The sequence below is a fragment of the Pundamilia nyererei genome, unplaced genomic scaffold, assembly GCF_000239375.1.
Source record: "Pundamilia nyererei isolate P.nyererei 1_Seehausen unplaced genomic scaffold, PunNye1.0 scaffold00170, whole genome shotgun sequence".
NCBI classification, from domain to species: domain Eukaryota; kingdom Metazoa; phylum Chordata; class Actinopteri; order Cichliformes; family Cichlidae; genus Pundamilia; species Pundamilia nyererei.
The window spans coordinates 1,009,885-1,025,616 of record NW_005187571.1 but is presented as its reverse complement, the minus strand read 5'-3'; the positions used below and the strand labels follow the sequence as shown (position 1 = coordinate 1,025,616).

The 15,732-nt window shown below is 39.6% G+C and overlaps 2 protein-coding genes across 3 annotated transcripts in view; one reads left to right on the top strand and one right to left on the bottom strand.

Annotated features, from left to right (window-relative positions):
• On the top strand, positions 1-7,484 carry LOC102197336 (arylsulfatase A-like). Its single transcript, XM_005745981.1, has 8 exons — positions 1-307; positions 4,190-4,430; positions 4,562-4,780; positions 5,574-5,743; positions 6,146-6,270; positions 6,742-6,869; positions 6,955-7,057; positions 7,137-7,484. Exons 1-8 carry the CDS (start codon positions 87-89, stop codon positions 7,421-7,423), a joined length of 1,494 nt encoding a protein of 497 aa, XP_005746038.1. The 5' UTR covers positions 1-86; the 3' UTR covers positions 7,424-7,484.
• Positions 7,485-7,758: 274 nt separating this feature from the next.
• Positions 7,759-15,732, bottom strand: part of mapk8ip2 (mitogen-activated protein kinase 8 interacting protein 2) — a 27,844-nt gene continuing 19,870 nt past the window's right edge. For both annotated transcript variants that reach the window (XM_005745980.2, XM_005745979.2), the window contains exons 6-14: positions 13,512-15,708; positions 13,120-13,331; positions 12,443-12,518; positions 11,647-11,819; positions 11,444-11,553; positions 11,239-11,361; positions 11,039-11,109; positions 10,849-10,947; positions 7,759-10,175 (exon numbers count right to left, since the gene is read on the bottom strand). In XM_005745980.2, coding sequence (XP_005746037.2) covers positions 10,103-10,175; positions 10,849-10,947; positions 11,039-11,109; positions 11,239-11,361; positions 11,444-11,553; positions 11,647-11,819; positions 12,443-12,518; positions 13,120-13,331; positions 13,512-15,708 — 3,134 coding nt within the window. In that variant the 3' untranslated portion in view covers positions 7,759-10,102. The remainder of the gene's footprint in view (positions 10,176-10,848; positions 10,948-11,038; positions 11,110-11,238; positions 11,362-11,443; positions 11,554-11,646; positions 11,820-12,442; positions 12,519-13,119; positions 13,332-13,511; positions 15,709-15,732) is intronic.

The window sequence follows — 15,732 nt, the reverse complement described above, 5'->3', positions numbered from 1 at the left end:
TCGATATTCCAGTATCGATCCGCACATCACTATTTATAGGGATCTGATGCTTCCTTACTATCAGCCAGACTTAAAGCCAGAGCAGGATGGTATCCGGCAGCTTCACCTTTTTCGGCATTATTCTTTTGTGCACCTGCTCTGCTTCACCGCCGAATTTCGTCCTCATCTTCGCTGACGATTTAGGTTTCGGGGACTTGGGCTGTTATGGACATCCTAGTTCACGCACTCCCAACCTGGACCGCCTGGCAGCTGAAGGGCTCCGATTCACAGATTTTTACAGCACCTGCCCCGTGTGCAGCCCGTCCAGGTACCGGTGTAATCAGTACTGACTGTTGGCGTTTGTGAATAAAACAGAAATCAATCCGAGACTTAGCTCAACAGTTTTTTTAAACTTTAAAGTAATGAAAGTGGCCGTGAAGTATGTTAAGGTTCTGTTATTCATTTATTTTTTGTTTTTTGTTTTGTTTTGTTTTTCAAGTCGATTTGATCCTAAATTATTCTATGAAGTTGTAACTGACAAATTATTAATGGGCTCATTAATAAATAAGTCATTTTAATGGTAGACTGCGTTATTGTATATATTGTGCATTAAATAGTTCTGCATTAATCCACTTAATATCTTTGTAGAACTGTAATGTTATATTTATTGCCGTTTTTGCTGTCCTCTTGGTCTACATTCTTGAAAAAGAGATTTTTTAATGCCAATGAGCATTTTACATTCATAATTAAAACATATATAAATGCCTCTTTGCAAAAAAACTGATTCTGAACCTCATGACACAAATGTTCCTCCTGGCTTAAAATTGCTTAATATCATTGACGAGACATATGTTTAACATGTGTTTCAAAGGTTATAGGCCAACCAGTCATTTCTAACAGTTTATTCTAGCAGTTCCAGCCACCATTGCTCTCTTCCAATTTGTCCTTAACTTCATCTCACTCTTATTGCCTGTTCTTATTGTCCTTATCTTCAACTTCATGCTGCTCTGTTGTATGTTAATTGCCCCTTGGGGATAAATAAAGTCTTCTGATTCTGATTCTGACATAGCTATTGAGGTCCTATAGTAATATAAAGTATTATTAAAATGGGAGAGGAGTAACTTTCTTCTAAAACGGAGTATTCTTGGTTTGAGAAATGGAAGATTGAAAACTTTTTCCAGTAAATTAATAAATAAAAAAAATAAAAATACATTTTTTTAAATTTAATTAAGAAAAAATCAACAGAAAAGAGGGAAGACTTGGGAGAAACTGAGAATGGGGGGCTAAAAAATACTGAGATGTGTCAAAAACAGGAAATGTTTATGACGGGTGAGATAACGGTGGCATTGGGGAGAGAATGATTGGACACTAGGAAGAGAACATCAGAGTTTATAGTTTCACCTGGCAACTTCATTCAACTACAAATAATGCTGTAGTCCTGTGCTTTGATGCAATGTTTCCTGCTGCAGAAAAAAATAGTGTATTAATAATGTATTAATAATCAATATCAATAATATTCCAGTGTTCAGTCTAACAGCCCCAGGTTTGTGGCTCAGAGTTTTAGTCGCCCATGTATAATTGTATTGTGCTGCAGGATGAGACAAAGAAACCTTTTAATTTCGATATTTGTAAGTATTAATATAACTTAATTCATATTATATTTATATTTTCTATCATCTAAAAATCCAAGATAATGTTACTTAAGCCTTCAAATAAGTATGGTCTCGTACACTCCATGTACCCCCACCCAATGCTTGTTGCAGCTATTGCTGCCATATAAGATAGTACAGCTGCTGACAGCCTGTAATTTAAACATTGTAGACTAAGACTAAGTTAACATTTCATCTGCATATATTATTGTAACTTCTACAGATTTACTTAGATTTGATTGATGATAAGGTGGTTTGATGTAGGACTCCTGCCAGCTTTTTCACTATAAATGTTTAATGGTGGTTACAGTAACAAGCACTGCTTTTGGGGACCCTAGAAAAAAAAAATTACCCACTACACTTGAGGTCACCTCTTGGCAGTGACTCCACCTCTTTGCTCCTCAACATGTGTGTATACAAAATCAATCTTGTAATCAATCTTTTTATAGAAAAACCAGGGCCTACATGGGCTTAATGTAATGCTTGTCATCCACAGGCATGCTCTTAGATATATTTCTATTGCAGGTCTGTATTTAGTAGTAAATGTGTTAAGAGTTGTGATAGAAGAGGTATGCAAAGCTTTGAAGAGCCCCGACACTCTGCCCTTTTTATTGATCTATCAAAAGCCTTTGACACTGTTGACCATGGCATTTTATCTCAGGGGCCATTAGAAATATGACTTTCAGACCAAACATTTGGCTGGATTTCAAATTACCTTTCCCACCGTGGCAGTATGTGCAGCTCAATGGTCTCTCTTCCAGTTTTTTAAATGTCACCAACAGAGTGCGGCAGGGTTATTTACTTTTTATGTTAATGACTCGGGCCAAAATCTAAATGCGTCTGTCCATTTTTATGCAGATGATACAGTTATTTTGCTGTTGTGCTCATATTGTCAACGTGGTTTTCGAAAATGACAGTTACCTTTTGGTTGAATACAGTCACAGAGTCAGCTCAGACTGGTTGTAAATGCTGAAACACAAAAGTGCCTGCAGAAAGAGCATGCTTGCAGTACTCCCCTCTCTTGTATCTGCTCAAGGCATTATTATTGAAACTGTGGCCTCATACAAATACTTGGGTTTTGTGATTGATAAAAATCTTTCCTTTAAGCCACATATTGACTTTGAGCATCGCGTCAATATTTGTTAATGACTTGGGACAAAATCTAAATGCATCTGTCAATTTTTACACAGCTGATACAATTATTTACTGTTGTGCTCATACTGTCGATGTGGTTTTTGAAAAATTACAGCTATCTTTTGATTTTATACATTCATAGTGTCAGCTTTGGTTTTAAATGCAGTAAAAAACAAGGTTGTATTTTTCTCAAATACAAAAAGCATGCTTGCAGTACTTCCCTCTCTTGTATCTGCTAAAGGCATTTCTATTGAAACTGTGGCCTCATACAAATACTTATATTATTATCAATCACAATACAATATTATCTGTTTCTCTTGTTGATATCGCCTTTTTTTACCCCTCCTAGATTATGATGATACAATTTACATGTCTCTGCACATTCTGCCCATCTGTGTACTCTGTTTTATCACGGGGCATTAAGATTTATAATTGGCTGTAAACCTTTAACACACCATTGTACTTTATATTCTTTGGTTTACTGGTCCTTATTGGCCTTACTCAGGATGGTTTTTTGATATGACTGCATAAACATTAGCCATTTGTGCTTTTTTATTGTTTATTTTATTGTTATAGTTTTAATATGTTTGTCCGAAACAGGTCTCTTTTCTACATAAGACACTGAGTCTACCTGTATAAATAAAGCTCACATAAAATACATTTAAAAAATGAAGCATTTAAACAAAAATGATTTTTTAATTAGGTTTTCTTAATGATTCGCTGCAGCTTGAATTGATAGATCTGAGGTAATGAACATGGATCAGTTTAAATACCTGTGGTTAACCGTACAAAGCAACGGACTTTGCACAAAAGTGGTGAAGAAGAAAGAGCAGGCTGGGTGGAGTAGGTGGAGATTAGTATCAGGGTTTATTTGTGATATTTGTGATAGCACAAACCACACATTATCTCCTATGAGGTGTGGTTTGAGATCAATGACACTAACAAAAAGATATTAGGTGGTGCTAAAGGTGGCAGCGTTGAACAAGACTTTCATTGGGAGTGACCAGCATAGAGAGAATGTAAAATGATTTTTCAGCTCAGATTTAAAGACGGGGGGTGGTAGGTGAGATGGAGGAAAGCGGTCTGCTGTGGTGACCGCTGAAGGGAAAGAAGAAAAGATTGCTGTGATTCTTCGATGGAAGAAAAGCTTAGATGACGGAATTAATATTTGAATATAGAGTAATTATTTTCAAATTTCATTAAGTACATGAAATTTTTGTTGCTGCCTCTAAACTTTTACTTTGACATGCAACCAAAGTGATGAAATCTTCCCTACATGTCCTGTAGTTTTTCATCTTCCATTGTTGGATGAATTGATGCAGTGAGTTTCTTTAGGCCGTTTTCCTAAGTGAAGTAAGAGTATTCAAAATTACCCCACTATCTTTTCCACTGTTAATTAACTGCCTTGTTTGTTGTTTTTTTCCAAGGGCATCATTGTTGACAGGTCGCTATCAGACCCGGTCAGGAATCTACCCAGGCGTGTTTTACCCAGGATCTATAGGTGGTCTTCCTCTCAATGAGACCACCATCGCTGAAGTGTTAAAGTCCCTGGGCTACGCCACAGCGATCATAGGAAAGTGGCATCTAGGTGTTGGGCATAATGGCATGTTTCTTCCAACCAAGCAGGGCTTTGACCATTTCCTGGGAATCCCATACTCCCATGACATGGTCAGTGTGTTTCCAGTCTGTGCTACTTAAAATTGCTTCATGAAATTTCTTTTCTTTGCTATATTCACTTTACTATTCTTCACTCTGTACTGCTGTCTGTTAATTTTTCAATCTTGTCTTTTCTTCCCCAGGGCCCCTGTAAGAATCTGACTTGTTTCCCTCCAGATATAAAGTGCTATGGATTGTGTGATATTAGCAACGTAGTCGTCCCACTAATGGAGAATGAGGTCATCAAGCAACAACCAGTCAACTTCCTTGATCTGGAGAGGAGTTACAGTGACTTTGCAGCAAACTTCATAACCACATCGGTTGAGAAAAAACAACCATTCTTCCTCTACTATCCATCACATGTGAGCAACAAGAGCAATCTGAAGAAAATGCATGAATTAAAGTGTGCAAAATCAACCTTCTATTGAATGCAATCAAAGCTTTGGTTCATCAGCTCTTTGAATGCCTAAAAATGTGTTTTCAAAATGGTAAATATCAGGATAATTCAAAATTTTCTAGTCCTCTGGGGATAGATTCTGGTCCCTCAATAATCAATGTGATGTGCAATACCACTGATTTCCTTTCTTATCCCATATCAAGTAAAATCAGAGCTGGTATCAGTGATACTCGTCCAATACCTAAGCTTTGAACAAAAACTTAATGTGTTTGGAAAACCGAAAGTTCTGTATTTCAAACTATATGTTCATAATGAGTACCAGAAATCAGACTTCTTCTTCTTATTGTAATTGTGAAGAATTATCACACAAGAAACAAACAAACCTGAAAAGTCAACTCCTGCATTTTAAAACTTTCAGTAAACAATTAAAAACAAATGTGACTGATAGAAAATAATAATAAAGTTTAAAAACATTTTTTTATATATATGTCATTATCTATGTTTTGAAATAAACAATATAAATATCAAATATTTTGAGTTGTTTTTTTTTATTTCTTAAAGCCTACAATGACTATTTTTGATTCTAAGTGTCTGGAAAGGATTCCATCATAAACTAAATTTTTTTTACCCCAAATTACTAAAATACCAATATTCTAATAGGGGAATTGATTCTAGAACATAAATATCTGGTATCGGAAGCATCAATATTTTAGTATCAATCTTAACAACACTAATAACCACTTGTTTTCTTGCTTCAGCACACCCACTACCCCCAGTATGCAGGTATTGGGGCAGCTGGCCGATCTTTAAGGGGTCCGTACGGGGATTCCCTGTTGGAGTTTGACAACAGTGTAGGCCACCTGGTGGAAACTCTGGAGAGGACAGGAGTGATCAACAACACATTGGTCTTCTTTACATCAGACAATGGGTTGGTTTTCAGTTTATTATCATATTTGTTGCTAATCTATGAACTGTATTTATTGTTATTCCATTTTGGTATCTCATTTAATGAGCTTAAAAAGGTGACTGGACTTTATGTTTAAATCTTTAAAGATCAAAGAACACTAATTCCAATCTTTTTTAAACTCTTAAGACTACTATGACGTGTATGACTGAGACATATTTCATTCAGTGACTTAAAGACAACAATGAAGAGAAATGCACTAGAGTTTTGGAGTTTAATTCCTCATGCTGACATTTAACCACCCTCCAGAAAAAATATTTTTCCTCTGTTCAGTAGTCACGTTTCTAACAGTCTTTGCACTCTTGTGATAATATTGCATTTATCATGTTTTATTAAATGGTATCTGTTTTCTTTCTCTGCATGTAGGCCTGAACTGATGCGCAGGTCCCGTGGAGGCATTGCTGGTCCTCTGAAATGTGGCAAAAGTACCACATATGAGGGAGGCATGAGAGAACCTGCCATCGCCTACTGGCCGGGAATCATCAAACCAGGTCAGGACATTTTAGTGGTCTGCAAAAAGTCTAGACTACATTATCCTTCAAACACAAAAAATCCTGACCCATCCTTGATCTTGCCACACAGTTTGGTTACATTTAGTTTTACCTGCATGGTTTTTGGTGCCAGACAACTTGATCACCATTCAGATGGTAGGATCAGAAATTGCTATAAATACCATTTACAGCCAATACAGCATTTCAGGCTGTTGGTTGTGGTGCAGTGGTGTGAGAAATACGTTTGGCACCTTAGTACTAATTGAGCATATGTCAAAGCCTTTCTGCGATCAGAACCTCTGAAGACTGTTTGCAGCACCCTGTGTAATCTAATGTATGACTGTAGTTCTGAAGGTGTTGTTTGTTTATTCCATGAGCATTGCCTCTCCCTTTTTCCAGCATCAAAGTATACTATAATGAAAACAAAAATGTAGCCTTTAGTGATTCTTTTTTTGAACAAATTGTTTGAAGGTGTTACTCATGAGATGGCCAGCACTCTAGATATCCTCCCCACATTGGCGCGCCTGGCAGGAGCTGAACTACCACAGGTGATGCTGGATGGGGTCGATATGACGGATATCCTCGTTAAACAAGGAAAGGTAGGAGCATTGTATTTAAAGTTGTGCAAACACTCAAATAATGAAAAAACCAAGCTCATGTGTGTATTTTCTCTGTGTTTTACAGAGTAAAAGGGAGACCGTGATGTTCTATCCTGTAAATCCCAGTGAAGACTATGGCCTTTTTGCTGTAAGGCTGGGGAAGTACAAGGCCCACTTCTATACACAAGGTACTTATTAATTATTACATGCTCACACTGTCAAACTTTAGCTGGTCTTGACTCCTGCTTGTTCACTTTTGTACATCAGGTGCTTTCCATAGCAGTACTACACCAGACAAAGACTGCTCAGCATTGCGCAAGACTCACGACCCTCCTCTGATATTTGATCTGGAGGCTGACCCATGTGAGCTCTATCCTCTATCAGTAGATACACCTGACATCCAATCTGTGCTGCAACAGGTCAAGACAGTTAAGGAGCAATTTGAATCCTCCATGGTGTTTGGAGAGAGCCAAATGGCAAAAGGAAAAGACCCCAGCCTCGAGCCTTGCTGCAACCCTGAGTGTAGCCCCAAACCTAGCTGCTGTCAGTGTTGATGAGAAACATTGCTGCAGCTCCTAATGACAATAAAGAAAGGGAAAGTTGAACTGCAGTGCTGCTCTCTTGTAGAGAGTGGAGTTTTAATTGCTAGAAATTAAGAAGCAGTGTAAAGGCAATGTGCTTCCTTAGTGAGGAGATGATCTTCCAAGATTTAATACTGTCTCAATTCAGAAATAATGTTTAACAGTGTACTGTATTTTCTTTCTTCTATGCTTTGAGTATTTTATTCTTTGATTTTTTAAAAAATTTATTTCCACTTCGGGAATTCTTTGTAAGCCCTTTTCACTCACACAATTAGGATTTAACCAAACAATGAGGACAACAATAAAGGTTCAGACATCAAGCATATATTTTATTCATAAGACCAAACCCATGACAAGGCGAATGATTTTTTTTTTCTTTGTTTTCCCTTGAACTTTACAAGTCCTTGTTTTTAAAGATACAAGATAAGATATGTTTGTTCTGTCACATACTCTTTTGCTCTAGGTATACAGTGAAGAATCCTGTTAAAGTAATAAAGTCAAAAGTTGATTTAACTGTTGAAGTACTTCTGAGCGGCTATATTGGACTAGATCTTCAGTGGTTGCTCTTGTGTAGCTGTGTGAAAAGAAGTATTTTAACTAGGCTGTAACAAGATAGAAAAACAGAATCAGAGGCAAGTAGATACAGATCAGAGATGGGTCACACTGTTGGAGCTCAAATGCGATTACTATAATCGGCAAGACACAATAATAGTTTTCCAGTGGCAGCTGACTGAGTCACTATTCAGCTCTAACAGCAGATTGGTCAGTAGTTTGGTTGTGTGTCACACACTAGTGATGTCACATTTCACAAATGTGCCCTAAACGTGCTGCTGCTGAAGCCTGTTTGTAGAGAGTTATGGAGTCTTCAGGAACCTGAATGCCAGCTGTGTGACAGACTGAGATTACACCGTGTGTTAAAACATGAAAAGACACTGAAATAAAATTATTGCAGATCACAGATATTTGTGTGTTTTTCGTTCAGGGGTTTTCATCTGCTCGTGATCTTTTTTAAACTTCTTTTTAATTCATGTACATATTCATTTTCATAACATACTCAACATAAAGGACACAGCACTATCATAGATTTGCTATTGTATATACACGATCTAACTGACAGCAATACATATGTAGATAATACCCTCTCTCCTGCCATGTCAACTTTCAGTGAATCTTTAACACTGAAATCCTGCAAATAGGATGTGTTTTTTCTGCTGGACTGACTGAAAGCAGCATAAAAAGATGCTAAACAGTGTCAGAGAGAACAATGGGGGTGATTGGGGAGGTGGGCTTCAGCTACTCCCACCTCCATATAAGGTGCTTGACTGCAAGCCATGGTTTGACGCTCCAACCTCCTTCATTCACCTATTGTGTGACAGGTGAATGAAGGTATAATTAAACGTGGAAACGCATCACTCTCCTTGTTCACCATGCTTAAACATTAGATAAATGCCCAACCATTAACAAAAGTGTAAATCTGACATTTTAAAGGTTTGACTCCACTGGAATACCACGTATCAGCAGGACACTCCCCTATCAATCGATCTAGTCATTCCTTTTACCTCATTGAAACTGAAATGGAGATCAGGAAAGCACTGAAAGGCAGAGTTAAACAGTCAGAGATGTGAGAATATGGCTTTTCAGAGGGCCTTAGCTTTCTTTCATCTAAAAGTGGCATCAGCCATATAAAGCACACACTGATCTAATATTTTGCAACTGTACCAGCTGGATGACTTGCTATTGAAGCTCTAAGAGCAGTGCAACTTTGAGAACAGGAGGGAAGTAAATTTGCTCTGTCATTCAGATTTGCTGAGAGTTACTGTCCCTAAATCCAAAATGAATATATCTGCAGAGCAAATGACATTCAAAGTTCATCTGAAGTCAACTCATCGAACTGCTCTGAAAACTGCAGTTAATCCTGTCAGAGCGATACATCAAAAGCAAGAACAAAATTTCCCACCTTCAGTCTCAACTGTGAGCATTTCTTAATTAGTCTGAATGAGGCGCCTGAATGTCTACTCTCTATACATGTATTTACAACACACTACGATTTGTACACAACACAGGGGGTAAGCTTGGACCAAGGACCGCTCGCTGTACTCTCTGTCTCTCTCTACTTTGCTCCAATGTCACTATAAGTATAAATTAAATGACCTGTTTTTCAGTATTGAACAAAAACATATATACAGTTAACTCAAACGCCGACGTCTTGATTCGACACCATTCCTTTACTGATTGTTGAGCTGCTTGCCATTCACTTGGATATGTGTATTTCTTGGTGTGTCTGTGTGCAGTAATCCTACTAGCCATGCATTGAAAAGTGATACAGCAGTAGTAGGTACATTGTTTTCATCTCAAAAGAAGAATCTTGAAATAAACAGGTGCTCAGCATCTTAATTTTTATATCATAGAAAAAGATTAACTAAACAGGCAATCAATCCATTGAGATCATGGAAATAAACAAAGAGAAAGGGATGAATGAAATCAGTCAGATGTCTAGCATACTGTAGAAATGAAGATCCCAGGTTTAGAGGGACAGAAGAGTATTTTACAATGGAGCGAAAAAAGAAAATCCCCACTGACAATGCCCTCTGGTGGCAAAATTGATGAACATACACAAGCTGTGGAGGAAGAAGGTTGTCATGGCAACATTTCTCACTCCAGGTAGATGTCCTCAGTGGGGCAGGCGTATTCCAGATGCTCTTGGTAGTACTCCTGGAAGGCTCGTCTGCAGAAAATACAGACATATGAGGACTAAAGATTTACCTGTGAGATAGTATTAGATATTTTTAGATTCAGTTTTGTACGGCTGTTTAGTGTTTCTGATGTTTCACAATGTTTGTGTGAAAGACACAGAAACAGAAGTTGTTTTTCACAAGTTCTGGCTGACTTAATGGCGAGAATCTGATGGATGAAAGATTTCTGCCGCCTCCTCTTAATCCAGCCTCAGAGAGTGGGCTAATGTGCATCTTTAATTATTCAAACACATTGTGGCTGAATAATACATGAGGAATTCTGCTGCCATTTAACCCTACACAGGTACACACACATATGGCTAGTGTACAAATAACAAAAAATCCCCAAACTGGATTGCTGTCAAGCATTCTGCAAAAGAAATTTGTAATAAAATGCACTTTAATCCAGACTTTGAGATCAGATTCCAGCAAAGATATGTGCAAGTAGTAGCTGAATAGTCATTTTTATTACTTAAATATGTCAAATTAAGCATCGTGGCTTCTACTGTAATATAAAATTTTATTTTTTTAATGTATTTGTTTTTTTAGTTAAAATACATAACAAAAAGATTTATTTTTTTTTAACTTTTTGAGTTCTTTTTTTCCTTTCTTTCTTTTTTTTATTTTTGTAGCTACGGCCCTCAGCGGTTGTGGAAATGGACATACCCGACACATTCTGCTACAGGTCGCATTGACTCCTGGGACACAAACACATGGCAAGCAAATCTGTTCAGCATTGGGTGCTTAGTGATGAAGCCAAAGTAGCTGCAGAGAGAACAAAACAGTGTGATGCAATCAGTCGGATGTTACACTGTACGGTGGTAGCAGGATGGGCAGAAGATGGATGTTTGATTACCAATTGTTCCTCGGATGGCATCCACAGAATGAGATGTTCTTCATCTGGAAGAAGTGACTACATCTGTCATACTAAATATAGACAGAGACAGAAAAAAAAGTAGAGTTCAGTCACTGATGAAGCAGTGCAACATAATCCCAAAGCAGAGGGACAATCGATTACCTGAGTAATCATGTCATTTATGTTTATTTGTCTAATACCTCATCAAGGGATTCATATTCATCCTCCAGGCTCATAATCAGTTTGACTCCTTGCAAGCTAATCTCCAGCTCACATAGAGAGGGAGGTCGCACATGTACCGTCCGTTTTCTCGATATTGCAATCTAACACAGAGAGAAACCACATTTGTATCCTGCCCATAGTAAACAATCCATAATAGTAAAAGTGTAAATGTGCTTTTCTTACCTTCTGCATAGCAGCACAGAGAATGCCGTTGCCTTGGTGATAAGGTACCTCAACAGACCCCAAAAACTGCACGCTGAAAGTTTCAATCCACGCTGGATTCCTTTTCATTCCTACGGAGTGTAATATGCATAGAAAATGTGATCGTTCTGTGTGTTTCGAATAAAAAAGCAAAAAGAAATAAGCCGCTGTATTCTTGCACTCACCCAGCAGCTCTTTGGATTGACCTATGACCTCATGAGCATAGAAGGCAGGGAAGATGCCCCTCTCCCCTGTCCGCATGTTATAGCCTCTGTACCAGTAGTCGTCCTCTTCTTCCTCCACATATAAGGGATCATCCACATCCAGCTCCAGCTCATCTGCATGCCTAGGAATGAACCTGCAGAGGGCAGCAGAGAAGTCAAGGAAAAAAAAGGAAACTGCATTTGTAAAAAGATGTTTCCTTACATGATGTTCCTGCTCCTATAAACCTGAGTTATTTTGATCTTTTATGGGTTTTAGGTGACTCCCTGTGGGAGGCTTTGATGAAAAAGCTGGGAAAGAAAAATAATAGGGTGGGTAGAGGAAGGCAAAGAGTTGTAAATATGGGGTATTTTGAATGAGACCTATGGTTTAAAAAAGTGAAATTATTTGTACACAACATGTACTGTGTAATACCGAGGCACTGTTTGCCTTTTCTCTTCTTGTCGTTGTCTTTATGGTTGGCAAAGAGACGCATGTGATGTCTTTGTCTTCCTCCCCAAAATAATTAGTGTTGCCCAAAAGTTGTTTCTGTTCATCTGGACACGTTTTCAGTGGGAGAAACGTTTCGTCACTCACGTGATTTCTTCAGTCTCAGCTGACTGCTTGGTTTCCCCAATCTTATAAACAGTACATTTGCATAATGATTCAAACTATCACCACTGAAGGAACAATGGGCTGGGAGGTCAGCCCATTGGGAGGTTGACCTCCCAGCCCATTGTTCCTTCAGTGGTGCTAGTTTCAGGCTTGAGTTTGTTTTACCTGTAGACTGCTCTGTGTGTCTGGTCCCTCTCTTCTCCATTGATGGTACAAGAGAAAAGTCCAAAGGATTCTGTGCCTTTATGGGAAACAGATATGACTGAGATTATTTTAAAAAAAATGTTGTTTTTTCTGTAACCTGTTGTTTGTTGAGGAACATTTATTATGCAAATCTGTAAGGTGAGCTCTAAATGTAGGGTAATGGATTATATCAAAAATGCAATGAAAATGGGGCTGTTATAATGAGCTTTTTTATTATGCAAATCACCCTTTATTAGAGATATAAATCTTGAGACAAGAGGTCTGCCTGATGATGTTCTGGTAGAGCCCTCCCATCAGTCGTGTGTGGGCACCCTGCCATATTTAGATCACATCTTAGTATATCATTTTGACAGTGATGAGTTGAACTCTAATACATTATTCATTCTAAGGGCAGGCTGTGAGTGGATAATTTTAGAAATAATGCTGAAGGAGTCAGGATTTTTGGACAGAGCCAGGCCAACTGTCCCCCCAACCTCCCCCCTTTTCTTATCCTTAATGTAAGATGACACCCACCGGAGCATCATCTCATTTTTAGGGGTAATATTTTAAAGCAGTCTCGATCTTCTCTTTTACCTCTCGGCAAGAGATAAGAATGAACACTTTCTTAAAATAAGAGAACAGAATTGCTTATGACTTACTGGACGAGCGGGAGGTGCTGTTGACAAACACATTGAGAAATTTCTTGGAGAAAGGGAGGTCAGCTTCGGGAGAAGAGTCTTCAGAAGAGCTCAGAAGCTCTGGCCTCACTTCCTCCTCATCATCATGACCATAGTCCACGTTAGCAGTCCCCAAAGGCTCCTCATCGCAAAGAGTTGAAAGCTCACTGTCATCACTCAGAACAGAAGTGCACCTGAGAAGGCAAGTTGAATCCCAATTTAAGGCGTAATAAACATTTGTAATGCAAGTTCATGTTAATATAAGGTGCACAATAAGGAAAATTGTTCCAATTTCATAACTAAAGGACAGATTTTTGTGTCAGACTCAGTAAACACTCAATTTACTGGCTTTCAAACATATTATCAGATCATACCTTTTAAGGCTGACCAATTCCAGTGTAGTATTCTCATCCACCACTAGTGTGTACTTCATGGAGTCATAGGCCAGTCCATCGTCTTCATTTGACTGCCTCAGAGCCAGGTCTTTCTCACACAGTGGGAGGTCATGATCAGGTAAGGGATGATTCTGCACGCTGGAATCAATGGGTGGTGAACTGTCCAGCTCTAAGTCGCTACCTCTACGGGACTGCTTCCTTAAGCCACCTAGGAATGGATAAGAGTCTGCATCGTCCTCTTCTTCATCATTGTCTGTGGAATAAGTGAGGCTGAAGCATCGGTTAGTCTGAGCACTCGGTATGTCGAGTGTCAGGCTGTGTTTGACTTCTGTGATACGCTCGAGGGAGGCTGAGGAACGGCTCGTTGGCTTGGGCTCCGTTTCTCGTCCTTCATCTTTGTCGCTGATCACACTCTCACTAAGGCTGGGTGAGTCGAGATCTTTCCTCCCCTCCAACATCATCAAGTCGTTATTGGGCTCAGGATCATCTTCTTGTCTCATCGCATTCTTAGATGGTTTATCTACAAAGTTCTTGTCACAGTCTTTAGTAGTATGCAAAGAGCTGTTTGCACAACGCTCTAAAATCAGTGGGGTTATGGTATCAGCGGTTGGATTGCTCATATAGAGATGAGAATTTATCACTGTTGCTCCTTTTGAAGACTGCATGTTAATACTTCTGGATTCTTCACTTTCTTTGTCTCTTTCCTGTGATCCATTCATTCCAACTTTCTTAGCTTGGTCCTCATCATTGAAGCCATCTCCATCTCCAATGTCGGAGGATGGTGAGATGGTATCAGACATAGACACTTTCCTCTTGAAACACTCCTCAGGACAGCTGATTGGGTAGGAGCCCTCTGAAATCATCCTGTTGACCAAATTGCTAAGCAGCCATGGAGAGTCCGAGTTCTCACTCAGGTCATCTTCGCTTTCAGATTCAGACTCTCCTTCACTTCCATCATAATCATCTGAGCTTGGCATTAGCCTGGGCCCCACTGGCAGGTAGAAGGAGCGTTTGAAGCTCTCTAGACTGTGATCTGGTTCTATCTGCAGCACCATCTGTCTGGAGAGACTATCCTCACTGCATTGAGCTGGAGGAAGAGTCTCATCTGGGTCAGCTTGGTGCTCGCAGGGCAGGTCTTCATACACATTCTGCAGCCCTGTAAGAGCTTGAGCATCATCGTAGGCCTCATGGGGTAAGATGGGTGAATCAATGGGAGATGGTGTAGCAATTGTGGGTGAAGGTAGTGGGGATGGAGAGGGTAGAGGAGAGCCTTCTTTGATTGGATCTGGCTGACCTAGAAGTAGAGATGTTTTCAGACCAACAATTCCACTGTCCTGCTCCAACTCTGTGTCTGGATCCAGTTCCTGATCTGACGTAGGTGAACTGGCCTCCTCGATGGAGTTGGTAAGGTGAGATGAGCGTCCACTACTACTTTCATCACTGGTCAAGTCCAGCTCTGTCTCTGAGATTGATGAGATCATGTTGGAGACAACGGGACCACCACAAGCAAATGCTGCTTCCAGCTCCCCTTCAATGTCAGAATCAGAGCCTGGAGAGCTGAGGTCTTTGTCCTGGTCTGAAGTCACATAACCCCGTTGGTTCATATCTGCTATTCCTGGGTCTGAGGATGGAGAGGTGGAGTCGTTAGCTGCTGCCTCCACATTAGACGCTTCTTGAGCATCTGAACTGTTGGACTGGTCGATATTTTCTGAGCGGCTAGATGAAACATAACTAGAGAAGGAAGCTAGCTCAGAGGGTTCAATGGAGGGGAACTCCACATATGATGAGTGATTCTCCTTACAAACCATATCGTAGGCCTCCTTACACATAAACTCTACGTCAAAGTCCTTCTCCAGCTCCTCGTCAGACAAGGGTGTATCTGCACCATCGTTAGCTCCAATGGGTGCGGTGGATGACAAGCAGCGGCTGGTTCCATCTGGATCTAGGTCATTCTCTGGCTCCATACCTGACTCACTGGTGATGGTGTAGGTATCAGTAGCACGCCGGTTTGAGTGCTTGTGGTTGTGGTCGCTGTTGAGATCGTGGTCCACCTCTGTGTCCGAACACTGGGAATGCTCATCTACAGAGGGTGCTCTGGTTGTCTGTACTGAGGGATCAGCCTTTGGATCAGTAGCATCACGAGAACATGGGTGAGACTTATGTTGACCAAACGAGCCTATGATGACAGGTGAAAAAAAAA